Below are 19,809 nucleotides of genomic sequence, written 5' to 3'. Positions count from 1 at the left end.
CATTGAGAGAGCGGTGAGAATGATTTATACTTGTGAACAAAGAATTATGTGGGCCATTTACATCTCAACACGCTGGCCAGCGTGACTCTGTCTTCCCTGTAAAGTTTATGTGTTCCCTGTTGGCTGGAGCATTAGTGGTTAAAGAACCAGCGCTAAACATTCATCATGCAGGTACAGCCCAGTGAGGAGCTTTCGCGCTCGTCTCGTAGTCACGCATCACGCTGGGTTTATATTGTTTTATTATTTTTTAAAGTATTATTTTTCCGGTTACATGATGCAACAAACCATATCAAATGCTTGATATGTCCATGTAGCCAAGGTTTATGTGCGCGGCAGCACAGAGGTCTGAAAAACTTGTCCCATAAATTCAAGCAACCAAAACAGTTTCTGTGGCCCTTATTAAAAACTCAGACACAAAATGGAAGTGCTACTAAAGCCACATTAGCAGCTTTACATTAAATCTCCCGTTTGTTGCGCATCTCTGCGGCAGTGCAGTAGATTTAACTCATTATGCAGGGCCGGTCCAACGCTGTATGAGGTCTTTAGCACAATTTGTCTTAGGGGCCCCTCTTGGTGCTAAAAACATCAACACCACTTACAGCTGCAGTTAGATTTAGTGAAATCTGGGAGCGGGGGAGTAGTTTGATTGGCCAATCTAAAAAGCAATAAGTTCATTAATTTGTATTTGTGAACAAACAGAGCTCAAACTCAAAGATTAAACTCACAGCATCAGATTGTTGCTGTGGTAACAAAACAATCTAACTATGAAGATTGTTCTTTCAACTTCTACAAAGTAAACTTGTTAGCTCCTTACAATCTTACATTTAAATGTTAATCAATTTAAAATATTTTTATTTATGTATGCTGAAACCATTAAATCAAATTTAGCAGCATTGATAATCTCAATAAACAAATGTTACATTTATTTATCTGTGGTCTGTGTTAAAATATTAGCATTTATGGGGCCCGTAAAGCCCCAGGGTGCCTTAATTGCATTTTTTGAATTTTCTTTTAAGACTAGTTGTGGGTTTAGATAGCATTTCATTGGCGATGTTTTCCTATAACTTAATAGTAATATTTTTACTTTTCCTGTCTACTTAACATCTTATAATACAAAAACACAGTGGACCGCCTCGGCGCCCTGACCACCGGGCTTAGCAAGTTTTCTGGGGGACACCCTGTCATATTTCATCCTTCTTTTGGTGGTAAATGAACTCAATGCTGAGCTGTTTTCCTCATTGAGATCTTTAACAGTGAAATATGTGGACTCTCATTTTCTAATTCCAGTTTCAGTTATTCCCTTATTCAGCACAGGGTGAGCAATAAAAACAAATGTTCTATGATTTTGTGGAAGCGCTACTCAACACTGAACCTTCTGCTTGTAGGTGCATCTACACGCTGTATGTGATGAGTGACAGCTACCTGGGCCTGGACCAGCAGTATGACATCCACCTGAATGTAACCCCCACCAGCATCGCAGCGCAGGTCAACACAGAAGTAGTGGATTCCCTCAGTTAAGGAGCAGCAATAGGGAAACCTTTAGTCCACTCTGGCACAGCAGCAGTTCAGCTCTCTAATTGATGTGCTGAGTCACACTAACACCGACATGTCATCATAACATGTTGAGGTTTCCTGGAACTCAACCTTTGGAAGCTCAAAGACCTGTTGCTCACATTAGCATCAGACCAAGTGAGGCTTGCTTCTTGGAATATGAAACATTACAGAATGTTATCAGTTTGTTTATTCCCCTGTTCAAGTACATATACTCCAACTTTGAAGACTTTCCACTTTAACTAACTGCAAAAAATTGGAAGTTTAGCAAAAATTGTATGTATATTTACTGAATGGCAATGAATAAAAAAACTTGAGTTAAATTTAAAAACAGAAATCCAAACCACAAACAGCTGTACACAGACTGGTTCAAGACAGAGATAAAAATGTAAGGTAAAGAACATTTTCTAAAGATTCTATGTTTTTTTTGTGAGGGTGGGGGGCAGGGACATGTTTAAGATTGAAAGTTAAGTTTACAACCTTTCATTTATATCTGAGTATAAATGAAACATTTGTTGCAGCAGGTCAAACAGTTTAAACTGCTGCAGTAGATTTAAAGTACAAATCTGTGAAATAGCAGGTAAGTTCCTCAACAGCTTATCTACAGATCTGACCTGTCCTCTCCTCATCAACAACTCATTCAAAGTTACACACACCTGAGTCATCAAATCAAACAGAACAAACATGGCAGAAATCCATCTGTATTGAATTGTGCAACAAGTTGATTTTATGCCCTGGAATTATTTTAAAATAAAATTTCATTTTGAGATGACATCCTTGTTTTGCATATACAGTATGTTCACCACAGTATACTGATGCACCATTTACTTCTGGGATTTGGATTGACTGCCTCTGGCCTCGGCCTCAGTAATCTGGCTTGAGAATTAGTTTGAATCTCTGATTTGGTGGCAGTAGATTCTCAAAAGTTCCATCTTGCGGCATTTCAGCAGAGCAACACATCTTTACAGCCACATACAGAACTTTTGTACAAATATTTGTGGAGATTTTATGTGTGTCAGTATATGCTTCCTATGTTACGTGAATATTTCTGTCTTAGTTTTGTTCAGTTTTGACTGACAAAATGCCAGATGTCAGTGATTTGGCATTTTGTTGTTTTCGCTCCATGGCTCCAAAATTAGAATAACCTATCTAGAGATTCTGGGATATTTTGATGGTGAAAGAATGTACCAGGAAACATGAAACCCAAATATTGAAACTGAGGAGAAATGTTTCATCTAAGTTCACTTAGTAATAAGCATGTCAGGCATTTGTTTGGTTTAATTTTTCTTTTTTGTCTGTGCTACTGGAAAGTTTTATTTACCTTAAATGGGGGAAAACATGGATTAAGCAGCAGAGTTCAGTATGTGAGGTGTGAGATCCAAACACACATGTATATGTGTGTGATTAGAAGTATATGTTGTCGTGAAAACTGGCGTAGGGTTGTGAGATCTTCCCAGGTACACGCAGAAAACAGAGCATAAAGGCCTGAGAGAAATAAGTAATCTTGCAGTTGATTTAAGTATAATTATAAATAAATATATATGTGCACATTTAAACACTGAATGGTTTTTGAAATGTATTTTTGTATTTTAATCTGTAATGCTTATAAAAACATGATGATTACGATTGATAATTATGTATGTGATTTACAGTCATGGTTGATAATTAATAATGGATAATAGAAATGTGTTGATTTAAAAAGATGGAATTAAAGTAATAAGTGAGGTCCTGTTCTCAGGCTGTGTCGTAATAGGCAAGCTGAGCAGAGCGGAGACTCAGGGGGATTTTAAGGAAGTACAAACAGATGGCCTTGGAAAAAAGGGGAAGTTCACATGATGTTAGCGCTGTGAGTCACGCAAGGGCTGACGGTTGGGAAAGGTTGGGACTTTCCACCGACTCATCGAACATGCGAGAAGTCACGTACACTATCTCCCCCATACACAACCATGGGCTGAGATAGTATAAAAGACGGCAGAAAGAGGAAGAGAGCGTTCTTAGTCCGGCGGCGAGTCAACAAGAGGACGCAGAAGAAACATCAGCAGAGGACCGCACCCTGGAGCTATGGGGAAGTTGAGACTTCGCGCCGCCAAGAAGGGACAAGATCCATCAGCCCCTGGCTCCTGATTCTACAGCCGACTCTGCCTCAACCCAACGATCTCAAACCAACTGCAACAGACTTGGAGAAAAGACAAAGATCCCTGGAGGGATGAAGAATCGGATGTTTGAAGGACAAGGACCAATTCAGCTTTGCTTCTATTCTAAAGAGGATTTTACTACACAAAGACAAAGATTCTGAACCAAGGAATTGAAGACTTCCGTTGCCAAGATCAACTGCCATCTGGGTATGAGTTGAACTGCTCCCCAAAAGCCTCTCTCAGTTTATTAGTGACACAGGTCAGGGAAGGAAGTTAGGATAAAATGTTTGGGTTATGTTGATTTTATTATTTTGAATTAGTATTGTAATCTTTAATAAATAATCTGTATGTCACTTACCCCTGCTAAAGCTTGCTTAATAAATATATCTTTATAAAATTTTATAGAGGTTGGTGGACATTGAAATTAATTGAGTCATTGATTATTTTAGTTTCTCCAGTTAAAGTAAAATCAGTGTACATGATTCCAGTAATGTGGTGGCTTCGGACTTTCCTTTAGTGAGTATAAAAATAACGACCCTGGGACTTGAATCTAAGTCACTAAATCTAATCTAGCCATTTCCAAGTGCAGGTTATTTAAGAGAGGGGGCTACCGTTAACAGAAGTGGTTATTGGGACTACGCAGCTGTGAGGGCTACTCAGTTGACTGTTCCTTAACTGAAGAGGGTCGTAACTTCTGGATCGAAGGTAGTTAGAGCTAGACGAGCCTCTCTCGCCACCAGTTTAAACAGATTATCTCTTATAGACCTCCTGTAGGGTAAGACCCAGGTCTTAGAGATATTCCGGACCTGTTAGAGAACTGGTCAGTAGTCAGCTCAGAGGAGTTGTGAGGAGTGGGCGGGGCTGACTATTGCTAGAGTAACAAACAATGTATACATATATACAGTATGTCTACATATGCATAGAGGGAAGGCTGCTTCCCACAGTCATCTGTGTAGCCTTAACCACCCTCTCCAGAGGTGGATTTTTTTTAGTTTATTATTGCAAAATGTTTCCTCTCCATGTGTCTGGAAATGAAACATTTATCTCTAATTTCATCAAATACCCAACCTGAGACGAACCAAATATTTTTTTGGAAGAATTTTGTAGGACAGTGATTCACAACTGGAGGAACTCCTATCCCCAGTTTTATATTACAAAGGTATGGGGAAATATTTTATATTTTATTTCACAGATTATGGGTATCAATCATTTGCCAGACACATGCACTTTGCACCCCTTAAAAAATAAACCTGTGGGGTGACATGCTGTATTTTACCTTAAAAATAAAAAAAAAAGAGACACAAGCAAAAACTTACATGTGGAAAAGACAAAAGCGTGGGTATCAGTGCTGATCAACTGAAAAATGACACTTTTCAGTTGAACGAGAGGGAGAGAGAGAGAGAAGACACACAGAGGTCACAAGACAAAAATGCACCAAAGCAACTGGCTCAAGTGGTCAAACTTAAAACACATGTCCAAACTCAGCAGTAATTTCAGCCAGTATTTTCAGGACACTGAAGAAAAGTCAGAAAGACTGGTTTGGGTGAGAGACCCAATCAGACTGATTGAGAGCAAGAGCATCTTTCCTGCAAGGCTGCAGGAGCATCTGATGGACTTATTCCATCCACAATCAGAAATAATAACAAACAACACAATAACTGTAAAAACCAATACTTCATGCTGAGTTAAAAGTCAGTGAGGAAAAGATAAGCTTTAAGAAAAGACTTAAACACAAGAAGAGACTCAGTTTGTCTGATATGCAGAGTTAAACCGATCCACAGTTTTGAGGCAGCCACAGAGAATGAGCGGTCACCTCTCAACCTCCTCTCCGATTTCAGACCAACTAACAACTCATCTGTTGACCTGAGAGAATGAGGGAACATTTGGCTGAAGCAGGTAAGACAGAGTGGGATTTTTTAATTATGTTTCATTTAAAAACAGACAAATTTTAAAATCTATCCTAAAATGTACTGGAAGTCAGTGAAGAGATACTAAAACAGGAGTAATGTACCCTCGCTTCCTAGTACTGATTAAAAGCCGAGCAGCAGCAATAGAAACCAACTGGAGTCTAGAAAGTGACTTCTGACATAAAGTTCATTACAAAAGTCTAAACGAATGGTGAAAAAAAACAATTAACATTTCAAAGTAATGCAAAACAAGAAAATGTTTTACTTTGGCTACTTGTCTCATATATATATATATATATATATATATATATATACACTGCTCAAAAAAATAAAGGGAACACTTAAACAACACAATATAACTCCAAGTAAATCAAACTTCTGTGAAATCAAACTGTCCACTTAGGAAGCAACACTGATTGACAATCAATTTCACCTGCTGTTGTGCAAATGGAATAGACAACAGGTGGAAATTATTGGCAATTAGCAAGACACACTCAATAAAGGAGTGGTTCTGCAGTTGGGACCACAGACCACTTCTCAGTACCTATGCTGTCTGGCTGATGTTTTGGTCAGTTTTGAATGTTGGTGGTGCTTTCACACTCATGGTAGCATGAGACGGACTCCACAACCCACACAAGTGGCTCAGGTAGTGCAGCTCATCCAGGATGGCACATCAGTGCGAGCTGTGGCAAGAAGGTTTGCTGTGTCTGTCAGCATAGTGTCCAGAGGCTGGAGGCGCTACCAGGAGACAGGCCAGTACACCAGGAGATGTGGAGGAGGCCGTAGGAGGGCAACAACCCAGCAGCAGGACCGCTACCTCCGCCTTTGTGCAAGAAGGAACAGGAGGAGCACTGCCAGAGCCCTGCAAAATGACCTCCAGCAGGCCACAAATGTGCATGTGTCTGCACAAACGGTTAGAAACCGACTCCATGAGGATGGTATGAGGGCCCGATGTCCACAGATGGGGGTTGTGCTCACAGCCCAACACCGTGCAGGATGCTTGGCATTTGCCAGAGAACACCAGGATTGGCAAATTCGCCACTGACGCCTTGTGCTCTTCACAGATGAAAGCAGGTTCACACTGAGCACATGTGACAGACGTGACAGAGTCTGGAGACGCCGTGGAGAGCGGTCTGCTGCCTGCAACATCCTACAGCATGACCGGTTTGGCAGTGGGTCAGTAATGGTGTGGGGTGGCATTTCTTTGGAGGGCCGCACAGCCCTCCATGTGCTCACCAGAGGTAGCCTGACTGCCATTAGGTACCAAGATGAGATCCTCAGACCCCTTGTGAGACCATATGCTGGTGCGGTTGGCCCTGGGTTCCTCCTAATGCAGGACAATGCTAGACCTCATGTGGCTGGAGTGTGTCAGCAGTTCCTGCAAGATGAAGGCATTGAAGCTATGGACTGCCAACCCGTTCCCCAGACCTGAATCCGATTGAGCACATCTGGGACATCATGTCTCGCTCCATCCACAAACGTCACGTTGCACCACAGACTGTCCAGGAGTTGGCGGATGCTTTAGTCCAGGTCTGGGAGGAGATCCCTCAGGAGACCATCCGCCACCTCATCAGGAGCATGCCCAGGCGTTGTAGGGAGGTCATACAGGCACGTGGAGGCCACACACAATACTGAGCCTCATTTTGACTTGTTTTAAGGACATTACATTAAAGTTGGATCAGCGTGTAGTGTTATTTCACTTTAATTTTGTGTGTGGCTCCAAATCCAGGCCTCCATTGGTTAATAAATTTGATTTCCATTGATGATTTTTGTGTGATTTTGTTGTCGGCACATTCAACTTTGTACAGAACAAAGTATTCAATGAGAATATTTCTTTCATTCAGATCTAGGATGTGTTATTTGAGTGTTCCCTTTATTTTTTTGAGCAGTGTATATATATAAAGCTGTATTTGACAACTGAACTATAATCCAGCCTTACACTGAGGTTTGTTGCAACAGGTGTTGCATACTGATTTAAAGGGGCCAGGTCAACATGAGGTTTTGAGCTGCTGCTAGGCCCAAACAACACAACCTCTCTCCTTTTGTCATTAAAGTGCAAAATATTACCTGTACTAATCAGTTCTACTTTTGGAAAATCATTAACACATTTGGCTGATGGTATACAAAATGGTTCAGGTGACACATAGTCAAAGAAGGTTGGGAACTGGTGTAGGGCTGGTTGTAATCTGGGCCCCTACCACTCAGTAGGGCCTGTCTTTATAAATACACTGTAACGAAATGTAACTAAATCACAATGATAATTGCAAGCATTTAGTTCGTTTTATTTCCCGGTTTTTATTTTTATTCTGTTAAGGAATTGTCTTTCAGTGGCTGCGTACTTGTCCGTCCTCAGTGCACAAAGAATTAATCTTATGGAGTTTTTTCTCCAGTCATTTATTTCCCAGTGTGCGACATGTTTATCTACATATATTTGAAGCTGAAATTACTTTTGAAGCTGAACCTCCAGCGATCTGGGTGATTTTTTTTCCCAAATAGAGCTGGAGCCCATTACCGAGATTCTCCGACACACAGACACACACACACAGGTGCGTGCGAGCGCGAAGAGTGCGACGACTTTGTGAGAATATTAACACCACGATCGTTCTTTTTGCATTGGATAAGACAAGTTTTCTAAAATATGTGGTTAATTTGCAGTGAATTTGTAAGGTAATATATTGAAAACTATATGTTTTTCTGAGAAAATAACAAAAAACCTTGTGTGAACTAGATAGAGTATAACTGTTAGTGCTTTATAAAAGCAATTTATAAAGAATGCTTTATAGATAATGTGTGCATTTAAAAACAACAACTCTTGAGACAGATATATCGGATGTACTTATTTAACTTCTTTAAGAAACAATAATCATAGACGCTAGTACACGAAATAATGGTCAAAATGTTGAGTGCCCTAAAGAAATAAACGTGACTGAAAATAAATTAACTGCATTTCTTAAAAAGTAAGAGAACCAAGTGGCCAATTTCGGTTGTCTCACTTTTTCACCTTGAACCACGAGATGAATATGTCGCCGACCAATCACCGTCCATTGTCCTCCCATCGTTTTAAAGAATAACCAATAGACAATCGCTGAGCGTAAGCAATTGTCCAATAGCAACTATGTTGTTTTCAGTGGGCGTGTCTCCCACTGTAGCAGAAGAAACTGTAGCTGCGCTTCTGATCACAGAATCCTACCAGATGGAGGGTCATGGAGCTCTGTGCTAGATGGAGGTTGTGTGCGGACTCCAACGGCTCCAGCAGGCCCTCCAGTACCAGCTAACCATACTGTCTGCATTGAGGTAAGGAAAACATTTTCACCGTAGTCTGGGATATTATTCAATTCAATCGGCCGTTAGGTTGAAATCTCATGCTTACCTCTATTTCAGTTTGCGGCTCAATTTGTTTATGTTCTTGTATTAAAATAGCCAGAAAACACATGTAATTTGTTAATTAATTTTCTTTTCTTTCTTCCTCTTGTAGGCATTTTCCTCGGCTGTCATACAAGTTTCACACCAGGTGTGGTGGATCAAAGTGTGCGTTGAGTTCTTCGGTGTCACCAAATTCTAATGAATATTCCCTCAGTAGTAGGGATGTATGAGGTAGTTTGGTCTCATGGGTCGTGAACTATCAGGAACACCTGTAAACGTAAAGAGGCTCCGCGCGCCGTCTGCTGTGGGGTTTAGGCCGAGAACGGGGGAGATATCGCTTCAGGAGCAGGACATGGGAGAGCTGTACGTGCTGTAAGTGCAAATCGACTTAGAAGGGAGAGGGCCGGACCGGAACACACCGCCAACATGAAGGAAAAATCCAAAAATGCGGCCCGGACGCGTCGGGAGAAGGAAAACAGTGAGTTTTACGAACTGGCCAAGCTGCTGCCGCTTCCTTCTGCCATCACCTCCCAACTAGATAAAGCCTCAGTTATCCGTCTGACAACCAGCTACCTGAAGATGAGAACCGTGTTTCCTGAGGGTAAGAGGGCTGTCTGCGATACTTCCATGCAAAACACCACAGAGCAAACAAAAGTGGCCATTATCCAAATAAATATTTCTTCCGACTATGCAACTATTGTTACTGTTTTTAGTATACCAATACAAAACTTTGTAAAATCTATTTTATTGGACAGGACACCTTCAAACCTCAGACTTGGAGCTCACCACCAAAGATAAATCGTTAAAACAGTGGAAGCATGCTAAAAGTAGACAAAGCTCCTAAAAGGTGGTCAGTTATTAAGGGATCGGCTGTTGTAAAGTATATATAAAAAAGATCAGAAATAAAGGCCCCGTCCTGCGTGACGTTGATGGGGCCATTGATATTGTGTGATCAACACGTGTGATCCATGAACATATGGAGCCTCGTTTCAGTGAAGTTGGTGATAATGAACCAAGATGATAAACACAAAGAAAACCTTGGCATGACATCGGCACTATACAGCCCTTTATTTTGAAATATAAAGATTGGCTTCTGCAGGAAATGTGCGTTCTATTGATTGGCAAAATTATCTGAGGTAATCTGATGTTATGATCCTGGAGTATAGTGCTTGTAGTCTATCTGGGCTACAGTTGTTTAAACATGCTGATGATCTTAAATTACCCTCCAGTTATTTGGGAAGACTTTCCTCAGCTACCCCATTACAGCCATCCTGTGTACTGCTGCAGAAAAGGCTGAGTCCCTCATTGCATTTGCCTTTTCTGTATGCTGCTGCTTGTTGTGTGGCAGCGCGGTGCTACCTGCACAGCTCTCAATAGTCCTTCGTTAAATGGGCTCTATTTTTTTAAGTGGTGGGCAGCTCTTACACCGTCTCACTTCCCTACCTAACCTGCACAACGGTACAGAAAAAAAGACAGAAACATAATTTAAATACCCTTAATGAACTTTGTCAGCTTGTTTTAAGAGGTGTCGCTGTTAGATTAGTCTACAAGGTTTGGTGGACCGAATTCGTCTAAATGCATAATTACTGTTAAACATAATTAATGTATTTATTGTTCTTGTTCATTTGTCGTTACATTTTTTTACTTGCACAACTGTTTGATTGGGTGAAGGTCAATTAAAAAGTAAAATGATACATACAAATAAATGAGTAAATAAACAAATAATCGAGTCATTATTTCAGAAAGAGAAATTATTTCTTCATTATTGATCTTAATTTTAACAGCATTTGGGCGAGGGTACTTTCTTGAAACTTTTCTAGAAAAGGCTTAAAGTGGAAAAATGTTTTTTCCTTCATTTCACCATGAAATCGTCCACATCCAAAGTGATTTTCTGTTTCTCATACTGAGCCATGCTCCTACCATCTGACTGGCGGCTGCTTGCAGCGCTTATTGGTCGCATGTGCGGACCCTGACATTTATTTAGCCATAAGTTCATAATTATATTATTATTAATATTATTATATAATTTTATTATGTAGCATGCCATTTCTTATTTTAAAGTATTTGCGTGTCCCTTGAAACAAACTATTAAATATAATGTTGGTACGCTATATTCTTCCTCCGTCCTTTTTAATAGTCTTGCATTTTGCTGGGTTGATCGTTTTTATTTTATAGATTTATCTAAGTAGTTGTGAAGCTAGACTAATTTTATTCAGTCATTTTTAACCTTAATTATTTTTAGACCTAAATCATCAACAGCATCACCCTCCTTAGAAGAGCTTTATTGTTAACAGATTATTCTTATAATGCGTTATAATGTGCTGATGAATTCAGGTGGGTCCACAAATGAGCCTCACTAACGATTTACCATTTTTTTAACCCCTTTGCAGCAAGTCAGAAATTATTTCTAGTCTTAAGTTCTGTTATTATTATTATTATTATTATTATTATTATTATTATTATTATTATTATGCTACTGAGCTGCTTTATAAAAACATTATTATTTATTTCTCTTTCAAGTGAAGGCATGTTGTTGTTTCTCCCGCTCTCTGTGTGTGTTTAGTCGCTGCTAGTTTTTTATTATTATTATTATTATTATTATTATTATTATTATTATTATTATTATTATTATTGCTGGATTATTCTCCAAGCCTTCAGTACATTCTAGCTGGTACGCGGCGTGCAACGGAGCTCTGTGACCGCGGCACGCCGCTTGTTTACTCTGCAGATCGGGATTTACATCTCAATGCGCCGCGCTGCAGCGCATTCATTTTCCAGACCTTACTTCATCTGAGATCTGTTTCGTTTCAGAAAAGATAATTGTTGCGTGTTTACTCTGCTGAAGATTCCTACATATATAAAAACAAAGCTAGTTGAAAGACAGTCAGTCTGACTTTACTCCTGCAGGCTTTCTTGACTTCACTGTAAATTTCATATTAGGGTTTACAGTGCTGCAGTTCGGGAAGCTTATACAGTAATTGTAAAGCATTTTCTTTATAAAAACACACCAGTCACTCACAGAACTGTAGGCTGTCATTTATTTAGCCACTATAACAGACAGTTTGATTTCTGATAGTTGCTGCAGAAACTATCAGTGTCTTATTTGTCTTCGAAAAGACAAAGAAGACACCTTCTTTTTGTCCGCTAGAGATTTCTTTCCTGTGTGTTTTAGTAACTTTTCTTGTATGTTAATGTATCTTCCTGCAGGTCTTGGCGAGTCCTGGGGTCATGTGAGCCACAGCTCTCTGGATGGTGTCAGCCTGGAATTAGGCTCCCATCTTTTACAGGTACTGCCTGAAGGCTTCACTTGTAGTACATTGAAAGAAAATTATTATTATTATTATTATTATTATTATTGTTGTTGTTGATGTTGTTAAGCTAAGCTGGATGGACTGTGTGTATGGAGGGGGGCTTGGTAGCTGTCACCATCTGCCTCCTGCTGCCTTCATTCTCCTTGCTTTGAGAGTGAAATGAGTTGAACACATTCCTGGTCACGCACACATCGTGTCTGTCCTGCCCCTCCTTCCCCCCACATCAGCAGCAACACAATGGAGTGCCTTTGCAGGGCTCCAGGCTAACAAAAAGGAGAAACTAAAAACAAAGGTTGCCTGGCACTGATTGGAATAATTTGTCAATAATACATTATCACTATAAACATTAAAACAAACTTCACTGCTGGAAGGAGAGGACCTCTGAGTGAGGTGAAGTGAGTACACTGATAGTTATGCAAACAGGCAGTTTGCTAAACAAGTACTTAGTAAGAATGGTACAATGGATTTTCATGACAAACTGTTTTCTCTTCTATTAACTATTTTGGCATGTAACTAATACTGACATAGAATAACTCTGAAAGTTACCAACTGTACAACCTCTGTCATAATACAAAAATAATCACATCAGAAACATGACATAAATTAATCAGTTTGAAATAATATTGCGATAACAGATTTCCAGGTTAAGGAAACAAACTTTTGTCATATAACTTGTATTATTTTAGCAAATATCACCATAATTCCAAATAATCTGCAAATAAGACTGACTGAAATACTATGTGCATGGTAATAACACAATGTCAGTACTTCTCACTGACCAATTTTAACTTGAGAATTTAAAGCGTATGCAGTATAAACTTGCATAAAAATCTGCAGACAGGCAGTGTGAATAAAACTTTACTCATCAGGCTGACTCTATCTCTGAAAAATAGTAAATCTGAGTAGCTGATATTTCTTACAGTTAACTTTATTTTAATAAAAATGTATATATGTTTAACCTTTTTTGACACAATATTTAGATTAAAAACCTCATTTTCAAGAGACAGTACAGTTACAACATATAAACAGTTAAACACAGGTAACAAAAAAAATGTATTATGTGAAAGAAACATTACCAAATATGTGAAAGAAATTAGATTCATCCACAAAATTTGGAGCCAAGGATCTGTTGATTTTCACTGGGAAGAAATCAAAAATGATCAGCTTACAGCAGGACTCTCAGTCTGATTAATACTGGACATTTAACAACTTTTTAGACATAATTTCTTGAACGTCTGAAAAAAATTGTAAATCAGTTATTGATCTAACCCATGATCTAAAAATGTCATTAATGTCAGACTTGAAAAGCTGAAGTTGCAAGCTGTTACTGAAATGCTTTTCTGTCAGACAGTATTAATTATTTCTTTATATTTTCTACCACATAAAGTCAGTGAGCAATTCTGTTTTGATTATTGGTATACAATTCAATAGCAGTAATAATAATAATAATAATAATAATAATAATAATAATAGGCAGAAAACTATCTTACATTGCTATGGAAATTAAAAACTCCTTTGGTTAAACAAATCATTTTATAAAAATTATTCCATCACTTTTAGTTGAGAGCACCTGTTTCAGTGTTCAATGCCTTATTCTTTTGACAGCTGTATGGTTGTAACTCTTTCTACTGTGACACCTCCTATAAAATTTTAACAATAAATGTGATATTGATAAAAAGACATTTGACTTTTTTTTCAGAAAGAAAAAAAATATTAGTCTTGGTATGATAATAGTCTTTTTTTTTCTTCCAGACTTTAGATGGATTCATTTTTGTGGTAGCTCCAGATGGAAAAATAATGTATATCTCAGAGACAGCGTCAGTGCACTTGGGTCTATCACAGGTTAGTTTTTAAAAGCCTGTTCTGTTATCCAATTGCACCTTTCACATCCCAGCTCAGAGCTAAATGTTCCCTTCAACAGGTAGAGTTGACAGGAAACAGCATTTATGAATACATTCATCCATCAGACCATGATGAAATGACAGCGGTCCTCACAGCCCACCAACCTTACCATTCCCATTTTGTACAAGGTAATCTCTCATGCAACCCTATAGTTTTGCAAAACGTGAGTCATGAACTTACTGCACAACATGAATAACTTCACAATTTATACGTCTTTGCAGAGTATGAGATGGAGCGCTCCTTCTTCCTAAGAATGAAATGTGTCCTGGCTAAAAGAAATGCTGGTCTCACCTGTGGAGGCTACAAGGTACAAAAGTCACACTGCTGAACCACTCATAATGCTGCTTGGTTCTTTGTTCTTTTATGTACCTTAAAACCTGGAGGATGCGGACACCTGGAGTAAGACAAAGGGTCCACAATAAAGGGATGTCTATTAGGCTCCCAAGAGAACATGAAAAATAAAAAAAGCAATATTGAAACTTAAAATTTGTCATACAGTCTTCATTTAGATTTTAAATTGTTGTGAGATGAAAATTTATTTCTTGCAGGAAATGAAACAGACATCTCTCAAGACATGGTGAAACAATATTGAAGCAGTGTCAACTTTGAAAAACTAATTTATGTTTTTGTAGTTACATTTTATTTAAAAATGTCATGATGGGTTTTATTTATAGCCTTCTCAATAATCGATGGAAAAATCTTTATTGGCATTTCAGCAACCAAACCTTTTTTATAACTCCTTTTATTCCACTGGTAGTTTGATTAATCATATTTGGTGATGAGCTTGCAAGGCCTTCCTGCCATTATTCTACTATGCGCCACAATTATTTAGTAGATGCTGCAACACTAATTATAAAAATCCCATATACCCTTTTTTTTGTGCAAGCTTATCTATCTTTTTCATTTACGGTCTGAACATGGTTTAATTTTTTAGTATAAACTTAAAAATAGTCAAATGAGCAGTTTCCTAAAAAGCCCTTTATTTGTATATCATAAGAACAAGAACAATTACACAAGAACTAGTACGTCTAGTTTATTGTAGTCAGAAAAAATACTTTAGTGACAATTGCTCTGCCAAGGAAATTTAGTATTGACATACTTCAGTATGTCAAAACTTTATAATACTTTATTAACCTAATGTCCCTGTCATTTATTTAGTTAATGAATGTATTTTTTGCCTCCGAGTGATTTTATTTTGAGTACTGGCCAATCCTGAGGCCCGATCCAATATTTCAAAAATACATTTAAAAAAATAAAGAGCTAAGAAAAAGACAAAAGATCTACTTTATTTATCATTTAACAGAACACTGAGGCTGCGTAAGTCAAGTGCAGATATTTTGTTTTGGTGCAGCAGTTTTGGTTAAAATTAACATTTGACTAAATGAAGAACTATATTTACATTATATTTAATTTAGAACAGGATCACCAGTACCGTTTGCATGTATAATTCCATTGCAAAGTGGAGTGGGTGGATCTCCTCTCTGCTCTGCTGCATCAAGTCCTCTGTAGGTGTGAGGGGCTCACTGCCACTCTCAACTCTCGTTGTAACTGCAGTACTATCGAGGCTTTTTTTTCCGTTTTGTTGCCAAAGTCTAAAATAAACCAGAGAAAGCTAGATTTGTCACTTTTTTTAAAAGAATTGCTAGAAGGGTCTGAACAGTTGCGAAATACAGCAACAACGTCGCTACTGTAAGTTGGCAGCAGTGCTTTACTTCAAGCTGATGCTATGTTCTGTTTCGCTTTACAGCCGTCACTTCTGTAAATTGCCAGGCACATGTTGCTTCAAGACAGTCTGACTCTGTATCACGTAACTGTATATACCGACTGTTATTCAAGTCAAGTCAAAGTTTATTTATATAGCACATTAACAACAGTCTCAGCTGAACAAAGTGCTTCACAACAAACATCAAATACTAAACAAATAAAATTAAGCTTAGTATTATTCCATGTGTGCTTAGAATGAATATGTATCCGATCCCTGATTGGGATTAACACCAGATTCTGAAACCATGTGATTAGGCCAATTTTCGATGACGTGATCAGATTTGGACATCACTAATTAAATTTCAGTTATGTTTAAATATTAGTACAGTACACTTACAATCTACTCTATAATAGCACTACCATAAATGAAAGTCATTGTCAATAATTGAAGTATCATTAACAACCTAAATGTATTGTTAATACATTTGATTTAGTTATTACATAGGTAAATTTGGTATAGTTTTGTACTTCCTGCATAAAACAAATGAGTTCTGTGTCTGAGTCTAACTTCACGTCCAACTATAGATACTGACAAAAGTGTCATCATTGTTGCTATTGAAGGATTAACCATTTTATTATTTTTCGATATAAATAAATCAACTGGAATATTGGTAAATACCACAAGCATGCCCTTTTTTCTTATTCTTCTGAATTAAAATGCCTGATGTATGATTTTGTGTGTGACTCCTCTGGTCCAGGTGATCCACTGCAGTGGCTACTTGAAGATCCGTCAGTACAGCCTGGACATGTCTCCATTTGACGACTGCTATCAGAACATTGGTCTGGTGGCCGTTGGTCACTCGTTACCACCCAGTGCTGTAACAGAAATCAAACTGCACTGCAACATGTTCATGTTCAGAGCCAGTCTGGACATGAAACTAATCTTCCTTGACTCACGGTGTGCTCTTTCTTCTATGGTGAAGCCAATCTGCCTGTACACACTTGGATACATATTAATGTCAATTATTGTGACTAAAGTATACTATTTAAAGCAGAGTAATTATTATACACCTTGTTGATGTACTGTACTCAGACACATGAGGACATAAAACTGCACTGTAAAACATTTGAAGGTGGTTTAAATAGAAAATGATCCACCTGCTGCCTTGAAAATGCAATTTAAGACAACAAGAACATTGTATCGGTTTTAAGTCAGAAATTAAAGTTTATGAAGTTGATTTAACAAGAGGCAAGTTGTCTAAACATTGGTTTTTAAATTCACTAATCTTGAATTGAGTTTTAACTTAATACTGCAAATTAAACCAAATAATTATTTCACAATATGCAAGAAAAAACTGCCTTCACCTAAAAAGCATATATTTCTCTATTATGTTCACTCACAATATCAAGTTAAAATAACTACTTGTTTTACTTTAGAATAATTGAAATTCTTGTTTCAAATTGCATGAACAAAATTTCATGAATTTTATTAAACATCACAATGAATTCAGCTCAAAAATATTTAGTGCTAACAGGACATTATCCTTAAGCTTTGGAAACTGTCAGTTGCATTAAAGTAAACATTTGCCTTAATAACATACAAAAACCAGATAAATATAACACACTTCCATCTCACTCACGAAGGCACACAAGATACAAAAACATGTGGCTCAAATGTTTTATAGTGTGTTATCAGAGCTAAATGGTTTGTGTCTTCTCAGAAGAGGTAACAGCTCCCTGTAATGTGGGTCATTCCATGTAATGAAAAGCATTTTTGTGTTGTCTTCCTCAGAGTTGCAGAGCTAACAGGCTATGAGCCTCAGGATCTCATAGAGAAGACTCTCTATCATCATGTCCACATCTGTGACTCTTTCCACCTGCGCTATGCACATCATTTGTGTAAGTTTAGATTTTATTCAGTTTTCTTCTTCTGTAGAGAACAAAATCTGTTACAGCTTTACAATGCTGTTGGATATTACATTCCTTTTTTATTATACAAGGACATTAAGAAATATATGTCTTAATGTCATATATTTAAGACATATATTTTTTAATATATGTCTTAATATATATATAGGAATTTCGTTTAGACAGCAATTTCATTTAAATTGCTGTTTAAACAAAACAGCAATTCGTTTAATTGCTGTTTGTTACTGGAAGTAGTTGCTGCGGCACTGCACCAAACTGATAATGAGTTGGCATGACTTTGTGTATATGTTTGTGTGTCATTTTTAAACATCTCCAGCTAGTTGAGGTGCAGAGAGCAAGTGAATATTGTTGTACTGGTTGCCTTAATAACATACAAAAGCGATGTCATCTTTGATAGTCTTCACCATAAATACCCATCAGACCTAATGTACTTCTATTGTGTGTGTAGATCTTCACCACATGGCTGACTCCTTTCTCTTCTCCTTGTAGTATTGGTGAAAGGTCAAGTCACAACAAGATACTACCGTTTCTTGGCCAAACAAGGTGGTTGGGTCTGGGTTCAGAGTTATGCAACTATTGTGCACAACAGCCGCTCATCCCGACCTCACTGCATTGTCAGCGTCAATTATGTCCTTACGTAAGTGTTGTTCCAGCTCCTGGAACCATACTTTCTAATGTCTGTTAGATTCGATTGTGCTATGTTAAGAAGCTGGTGAGATATTTCCTCACAAAAGACTTTGTGAAACACTGAGTTGTTTGAGTTTGATCTTTAAAAAAAGAGTGTTACTCTTTTTACGTGTAGTGTTGCTTTGAATTCAAACTTGATCTGAAACTTTACTGTAGAGATGTTTACATTCAGCTTGCACTCTCTGCCTGAGGTGTCTTGATGATGTGCATTTCTTCCTGAATAAAAGTGGACCAAAGAAACAGCTGGCAGAGCAAGTTCTAAGAGTGAAATTTAAGACTAGGCTTAAAAAGACCTTAAAATCTTACTTCAATTTCTAAATTAAATATTAAGTACAGTTTTTTAATTAATAAGTTAGTCAGATTAGAAACAGAAATGGTAAGTTGAAGAACCAGCAACTTGTATTTGCTTAATAACTGCTGCTTGTTGGATGCATCACTCAGAATGGTTTGCACTTTGATGCAAACATCTTGACTTAGCATTGTATCAGAGTTCTTTCATTGGTATTTTGGTTAGGTGTGGAGAAAGTTTCATTTGATGTCTTTAAAAATCTTTTAGTTGATTCTTAAAACGGTTAAGAATCCAGGACCTGCCTCATGCAAGCAATATTGTGTAAAATTGACATTTTTTTAGCTTTGCATCATGTTATGATGTTATTCCCTCATCAAAAATATACGTAGAGTGTTGCTTTGATTTTTTCATGCATGTTTGAGAAATCCTTTAATCTCCATGGCAACCATTCCGCCTCACAGATCAGCCCTCCCCTGCAACTCCCCCACTCTACCTCTTCAGACTAGCAGCAGCAGCAATTAGCAGACACCTGGTGGGAATGTGCATCTACTGAGCTCATCATACAAACTACTTCTCAGTGGAACGCTGGTAAAAACATTGTTAAATTTTTTTATGAAGGAACATTGTGATGGCTTCCTGAAGGTGGCGTGTCAGAAAGAAGAGGAGCCTAACCCTAACCCTGGAAAATATATAATACTGCCTCTTTAAATGACTGTCTATGAGAAAGTATTGATGATAAACAAGGAAATTAAAGATTTATTTTTATTGCAGATGTGAAACTATGAATAAACTGCACAAGCAGTATGTGTAAAGGTAGTGGGGTCAGTGTAAGATGTCAGATATATCCACAGAGTAGACAGGGATGACTGAGATCACTGTGCTGTCTTTCAGTGATTGAGAAGATAATGAGTAAATGTAATGAATTTATGCAAACCCTTGCTGAGAGCCAATTAACTTTAAATGAATTTTTAAAAATTACATGCATTCTGCAAGCAAGTACTTGGCAAAAACATGGCAAATGTTTTAAACTC

The 19,809-nt window shown here is 37.9% G+C and overlaps 2 protein-coding genes across 2 annotated transcripts in view; both read left to right on the top strand.

Moving 5' to 3' along the window:
- The window catches only part of ascc3 (activating signal cointegrator 1 complex subunit 3), a 235,171-nt gene extending 231,083 nt beyond the window's left edge, over window positions 1–4,088 (top strand). The window contains exon 42 of the mRNA XM_032558087.1: window positions 1,386–4,088. Coding sequence (XP_032413978.1) covers window positions 1,386–1,518 — 133 coding nt within the window. The 3' untranslated portion in view covers window positions 1,519–4,088. The remainder of the gene's footprint in view (window positions 1–1,385) is intronic.
- Window positions 4,089–8,730: 4,642 nt separating this feature from the next.
- Window positions 8,731–19,809, top strand: part of LOC116717784 (single-minded homolog 1-A) — a 28,199-nt gene continuing 17,120 nt past the window's right edge. The window contains exons 1-9 of the mRNA XM_032559387.1: window positions 8,731–8,887; window positions 9,069–9,557; window positions 12,164–12,243; window positions 14,020–14,109; window positions 14,189–14,297; window positions 14,391–14,476; window positions 16,632–16,831; window positions 17,666–17,772; window positions 18,292–18,439. Coding sequence (XP_032415278.1) covers window positions 9,383–9,557; window positions 12,164–12,243; window positions 14,020–14,109; window positions 14,189–14,297; window positions 14,391–14,476; window positions 16,632–16,831; window positions 17,666–17,772; window positions 18,292–18,439 — 995 coding nt within the window. The 5' untranslated portion in view covers window positions 8,731–8,887; window positions 9,069–9,382. The remainder of the gene's footprint in view (window positions 8,888–9,068; window positions 9,558–12,163; window positions 12,244–14,019; window positions 14,110–14,188; window positions 14,298–14,390; window positions 14,477–16,631; window positions 16,832–17,665; window positions 17,773–18,291; window positions 18,440–19,809) is intronic.

The sequence above is a fragment of the Xiphophorus hellerii genome, chromosome 3, assembly GCF_003331165.1.
Source record: "Xiphophorus hellerii strain 12219 chromosome 3, Xiphophorus_hellerii-4.1, whole genome shotgun sequence".
NCBI lineage: Eukaryota > Metazoa > Chordata > Actinopteri > Cyprinodontiformes > Poeciliidae > Xiphophorus > Xiphophorus hellerii.
This window is presented reverse-complemented; position numbering and strand designations above follow the sequence as displayed.